This window comes from Eufriesea mexicana, unplaced genomic scaffold (genome assembly GCF_001483705.2).
Source record: "Eufriesea mexicana isolate 0111107269 unplaced genomic scaffold, ASM148370v2 scaffold500, whole genome shotgun sequence".
In the NCBI taxonomy this organism is placed as follows: Eukaryota; Metazoa; Arthropoda; class Insecta; order Hymenoptera; family Apidae; genus Eufriesea; species Eufriesea mexicana.
Window position 1 is genome coordinate 280,214 of NW_016908649.1, and position 6,809 is coordinate 287,022.

At 28.9% G+C, this 6,809-nt stretch overlaps 1 protein-coding gene across 3 annotated transcripts in view; it reads right to left on the bottom strand.

The window, feature by feature from the left end:
* Window positions 1-6,809, bottom strand: part of mub (poly(rC)-binding protein mub) — a 99,243-nt gene that overhangs the window by 32,394 nt on the left and 60,040 nt on the right. For all 3 annotated transcript variants that reach the window (XM_017897472.1, XM_017897470.1, XM_017897471.1), the window contains exon 4: window positions 445-822. In XM_017897472.1, coding sequence (XP_017752961.1) covers window positions 445-822 — 378 coding nt within the window. The remainder of the gene's footprint in view (window positions 1-444; window positions 823-6,809) is intronic.

Consider the following 6,809-nt stretch of genomic DNA (forward strand, 5'->3'; position numbering starts at 1 on the left):
TGACGTCTAGCAATGAACTAAAGCAAAATTAGAACCTTTACCATAAAAGAGACTCGTAGTCTTTTGCCAAGAGAATCTGAGTAACTTATCCCTTAAGCAATCAACGTTCAATACCAAATAACAGAATCTATTGCTAAAACTCCTATCACACGTAAAGGGACAGGACCAAGTTAACTCTCCTCACGAGTAAGAACCTAGCACATCCTAGCAGAGTGACATCACCAAGGGTACTATTATTGGAGTTCACGAATCTTGACCGGTCAGAGCCAAAGAAGTATAATCCCTACTATGCAGCTCAGTTCCTTCAACGTTCCTCTTCTCCAATTCCTGATCTATCAAAATGGCAAACAGGTTAAACAACGCACCTCGTTCCTTATCTACAACTGAAGGAACGACACTGACCAGAGCAAGAACTCGTCAACTCGTGAACAGCGACATACGTACCTCTAGCATAACACAGCAGATGTGATATATGCACTGCGTGATGGCCTCGCTGGTACCGGCTATGGTCACCGCGCGTTCCGTCGAATTAGGCAGCATGTCAGAGGCGACCTGGATCGAGGCACCGGTCACCTCGCGGATCTCCTTGATCTTCGAGCCACCCTTGCCGATCAGGGAGCCGCACTGCGACGCAGGCACGATCAGCCTGAGCGTGATGGGCGGCCTGGGCACGCCGCCTTGCATGTCGTGGAACTGGGAGCACCATTCCTCGAACTTTTTGCAGATCAGCGTGAACGCTTTGAAGATAGAGTTCGTCGGCCCGGTTACTGTCACTATTCGCTCGGGGCATGACCCATCAGAGATGTTGATCTTCGCACCGGACTGTGGAGGAGAAGCAAAATGAAACTTGGTTAGTGAAATGTTCTTGGATGACATCAGTGCTTGCGAAATTATGCGACTATGTGGTAAGAACAGTAGAATATTAGAATAGTAGAATATTATGCAGTAGTGTAGAATAATATGTGTGTGAACTACAAATTGATATTTGGAATATATTATTTTTATTATTATTTTTAACGTTGCCCACTGTTTATAATACTATATTAATTGTTATTTTTGGCTATTATTCTTGATACTATTTTTACTATTATTTTTATAGTCTTGCTATTGCTATTGTTATTATTATTACTCATTGTTGAGCGGTGTTTATTTTAGATTAATTATTAATAAGTAAGCGAAAAAATTTCTGTTTGAATAATAATAAATGTCATATTCCCAAATGATAAAATAATAAAATAAAATATGAAGGTATCAGAATAATTTTATTTCATATTTCCATATTTTATTTAATTTTTTTCTGTTATATTTAAGAAATATAATATTTTATTATTTCATTATTATATTTGAGAATATAACATTTATTATTATTTTGGTATTTTCATATTTTATCACTTATTATATATATAAAATATAAAAATACCAAAATAATTGGTTCACATCTCCCCATCTAGAAATACATAATATTAAATACAATGTAAGTTGCATGATAAAATAGTAAAATATATTTCTCATATACCGGGTGATTAAATATGAAAATACTAAAATAGTAAAATAAAAAAAATTTCTTCACACTTCCCACTTAGAAATACATAATATTAAACACAGTATTAAGCACCTTCCACACAAATTGCAAGTTAAAATAATAAAATATTATATTTCTCAAATATAAAAGAAAAATATTAAACAAAATACGAAGATTCCAGAATAATAAAATATATTTCTCATATACCAGTTGATTAAATGTGAAAATACTAATATTAAATACCACGTTAAGCACCTTCCACACAAATTGCATTTTCTGCAAAAAATTTCTCGAATCTTCCTATAACCCTATTAAAATGTTGAACCAACCCAATAGCAAAAAGATTTATTCGATTTCGATTTCTTATCAGCCCTCGAGATTCCTCTTATTGGAAACAATCACCGAACTATATCTCTCCTGTGCGCCCCATCCATAATCGAAGTTATCGTCGGTTCCATCGCTCATACCCCACATCCATCCCGTTCTTATTGCGTCCGAGCGTCTCGTTCGAATTACAAAGTAAAATAAACGCGGTACCCAAGACTATGCCGCTTTCGACAGTTTACGCTGTTTGCCTTTTCCAGCTGCACATACATTATTTATAATTTCGTCGGTCGTGCTGTTGCGACGTCATTATCTTTCACAACGATAACCGACCACGATGGTCAGGCCCCTGCAGCATTTTTCAATGACCGATAGGAGCGACGCCGTGTTCCTGGCCCTGCTCAAGTGATTAAATACAGGACAATGGACGGTGAATTAAACTATTGAATACCGTGTTCATTGTTCGGAAGAGTATTACGCTACCCGCGAAGAAGCTGAATGAAACACACGGACCTTTTCTACACCGTGCTGCGGGAAGCTCGATTAAGTCCCATTGTTCGGTTTAAACGCGAAATGTTATTCGGTTTGTACGATAGGGGCTGGGAAAAATATTAGGTAAATTCGGGATAATTTTATGCGTGCTTTGGTTTCTGTTATTTTGGCAAGTTTGGAGAATTTTGGAGATTTTTCGGGAACAGAAGATGTATTTTGTGTACGTTTATATTTATTTTTGAATAATGCGGAAAATATTTTAGGTAAATTCAGGATAATTTTATGCGTGCTATGGTGTCTATTATTTTGGGAAAGTTTAGGGGAAGAGAATTTGTATTTGATTATTTTTAAATAATGAGAAAAATATTTTAGGTAAATTTAGAATAATTTTATGCGTGCTCAGGTTTATATTATTTTAGAGAAGTTTAGGGGAATAGAATTTGTATTTGATTATTTTTAAATAATGGGAAAAATATTGGGTAAATTCGGGATAATTTTATGTGTGCTATGGTTTCTATCATTTTTCGGAAGTTTGAGAGATTTTGAAGATTTTGGGGGAATAGAATTTGTATTTCGTGTATGTTCATATTTCATTATTTTTAACTAATGGGAAAAATATTAGGTAAATTCAGGATAATTTTACGTGTACCTTGGTTTCTATTATTTTGGACAAGTTTGGAGGATTTTGGAGATTTTTGGAGAAAAAGAATTTGTATTTTGTGAATGTTTATATTTGAATATTCATAAATCATTTTAAAGAAATTTTATAGAATTGTTTGTATTTTATTGGGACTTCGGAAAATTCTTTTTAGGAAGAGAAGAATTGTTCAAAATGATACGGAATTTGTATTTTGTATATATTTATAGTTAATTCTTAAATAATGTTAAGGAAATTTTATAGAATTGTTTGTATTTTATTGGGACTTTAGAAGATATTCTTTGTGAAGAGAAGAATTGTTCAAAATGATTCTGAATTTGTATTTTGTGTATATTTATACTTAATTATTTTTAAATAATTTTAATGAAATTGTATAAAATTGTTTGGGCTTCATTGAGATTTCTGAGGATCTTTTTAGAAAATGATATGGAATTTGTACTTAGTATTTTGAGTATATCTGTATAATTATTTTTAAATAATTTTAAGAAATTGTTGAGATTAAAATTGGACGTTATTTTTGGTACTTTATATATGCGAGGATAATGTAACTTCAAGGTGTTGCAAAAATAGAATATAAATATTTAAATATTAAATATTTAAATATATTCACTAATTAATCAATAATTAATTGATCAGTGTATAAGCTAAAATTAATTTTCTCGATACTGTACGTGAAAATTTATTATCGCGTTAGTAAATGTTCCACATTTCAATTGTCTTCTTTGAATTTCGACACGAGACTGAAATAGATCCCAGAGATCGACATACATACTTTCTCGTGTGCCCCTATTGTCTATTCTTTTGTTTACGCCAGTAACATTCTCCTGTTGCTATACGATCTAATACCGATGTATTATACTTCCAAGCTCTATGCCAACTATCAAAACAATACCTCTGTTTACATACTGTCAAAAGAATCGCGAGATCGAAGGATATTGCCTTATTAGATTTCCTATTCTAATTAATAATATTTCGAAGTTTCAATAATTTCAGAATTATTTAATATATCAGTCTTCTTTACATACTAAAATTTCTATTATTTAGAATATTACATTATACAATTATTTAGAAATATCATATGAAATAAATTTCTAAAATTATGAAATTCAAAGGAAATTTAAAAAAGGAAAGAAAATAAAGAAAAAATTTGTCTTATTAGATTTCCTATTCTAATTATTAATATTTTCAAGTTTCAATAATTTAAGAATTATTTAATATATCAGTTTTCTTTACATACTAAAATTTCTATTATTTAGAATATTACATTATACAATTATTTAGAATTATTATTTAGAAATATCATATGAAATAAATTTCTGAAATTATGAATTTCAAAGGAAATTTAAAAAAGGAAAGAAAATAAAGAAAAAATTTGTCTTATTAGATTTCCTATTCTAATTATTAATATTTTCAAGTTTCAATAATTTAATAATTATTTAATACACCAATATATCAGTTTTCCTTATATACTAAAATTTCTATTATTCGAAATATTATTTTAAATCTATTTAGAATTATTATATTGAAATATCTGAAATAAATTTCTGAATAAATACGAAATTCAAAGGAAATTGAAAAGAAAGAAAAAGAGAAAAAATTCGTCTTATTAAATTTTCTATTGTAATTATTTATATCTTGAACAAATATCTCAAACTTTCCATAATTATTTAATATTCCAATAAATACCAGCTTTCTTTATATACTAAAATTTTTATTTCAAATTTCTATTATTTAAAATATTATTATCACGTACAATTATTCATAATTATTATTTTGAAATAATAGTATATGATAATTAATGATGTCCAAAGCAGATAAAACAAAAAGAAAATAGGTATGTATTTGTCTGCTATATTTATATGAAATTGAATATTAATTCTGTGCTTTCCACGTTTATTTCGATTACTCCTCTCCTTTCAGATTTCATTAAATGGACCGGTATGCACTCGGAATTTTTTTATTTATCGTGCAACAGAGGCTCTTTAAGTGAATACAACAACCTATGAATGTAGGTCGTTGGAGGCTATTTTAAATCTCTTTGTTACACCACCCTAACGCTGTGCCACCTGATCAATTCGTTGTGTCGGTTAACGAATTAGGCGTGTATCGATTATGCTGCTCGTAAACCGGAAAAAAAAAGAAAAAATAGAATATCTAACGTAAAATTTTCAGCATTCGAAGAACATAAAATTTTAGCATCAATTTCTTCTTGCGCAGTTGCGAATGTAAAAACAGATGGAAATGCGATAAATTAAGTAACTACGTTTCTAAATCTCGAATCACTATTTAAAACACTAGAAAAATCTAGGGATTCCTAGAAATAATTGTCAAATTAAATTCTTACAAATCCAGGTACAATTATTTTTATTTATTCTATTACTAAATTAAATGATTAAATTTTAATAATTATCGGTATAATTAACAACTATCATGAAGTACTATTTACTTTTTTAAATAAAATTTTGAAGTACTATAATTTAAGGCAAGTTCTAATGAATCTTGATTCAAGCGATTATTATACTTCGAACACTAAAACACTAGAAAAATCTAGGGATTCCTAGAAATAATTGTGAAATTGAATTCTTACAAATCTAGACTCAATTATTTTTATTTATCCTACTACTAAAATAAATGATTAAATTTTAATACTTATCGGTATAATTAACAACTATTATGAAATACTATTTACTTTCTCAAATAAAATTTTGAAGTACTATGATTTAAGGAAAGTTCCAATGAATCTTGATTCAAGCGATTATTATACTTCGAACACTAAAACACTAGAAAAATCTAGGGATTCCTAGAAATAATTGTGAAATTAAATTCTTACAAATCTAGACCCAATTATTTTTATTTATTCCATTACTAAATTAAATTATTAAATTTTAATAATTATCGGTATAATTAACAACTATTATGAAATACTATTTACTTTCTTAAATAAAATTTTGAAGTACTATGATTTAAGGCAATTTCCAATGAATCTTCATTCAAGTGATTATTATACTTCGAATATTTCAATATTAATTTTTAAATATTCTTTTAGACCACAGAAAAATGGAAAAGTTTGTAAAAATTGCAAAATTAAATTTCTATAAATCGAAGTTCGATGGTTTTTATTTCCTTATTATTATTAATATCGAATTTTATTATTGCTTAAATAATTAAAGGCAAGTTTCGATGAATTTCGATTGATGGGATTATTTCATTTTTATTATTCGATTTTGAAAATGCTTTCACGTGAACGGATTGAGCACAATCGAACAGCTTGATGAAATTTCGGAAAATTTTATGGTCGATAAGCGAAATATGGTGCCGATAAAGCGCGGGAACGACTGATCCTTAACACGTTCGATCGCCAGGAGTGTCATGCTTAATTAAACTCCGTGTATCGTACCTAATAGATTGCAAAATCAGGTTGACGATAGATCAAACTAGCATAAATTAATTGTTACAGTATCTCATCCCGCGATTTGTTTGTTTCGATAATTATGCGCGTATGATAACGTGGATATCAAATCTCATAAATTATTCAAACAAATAATCGTGACAATCTAACGAAAACTTGGTAAAAGAAATATTATTAAATAGACCAAGGCTTCGAATTATTTATTTATTTTTAATAAGTTAATAATACGTTGTTAATACGTCACAGAAATAAATTTTTAAACACCTGATAATTCAATATTAATTTTATAAATCCCAATTTAATTTAATATTTTCCATATTTTATTATTATAATTATTATTATCAATCATTATCAATTATTATTATCAATCATTACCAATTATTATTATCAACCATTACTAATTA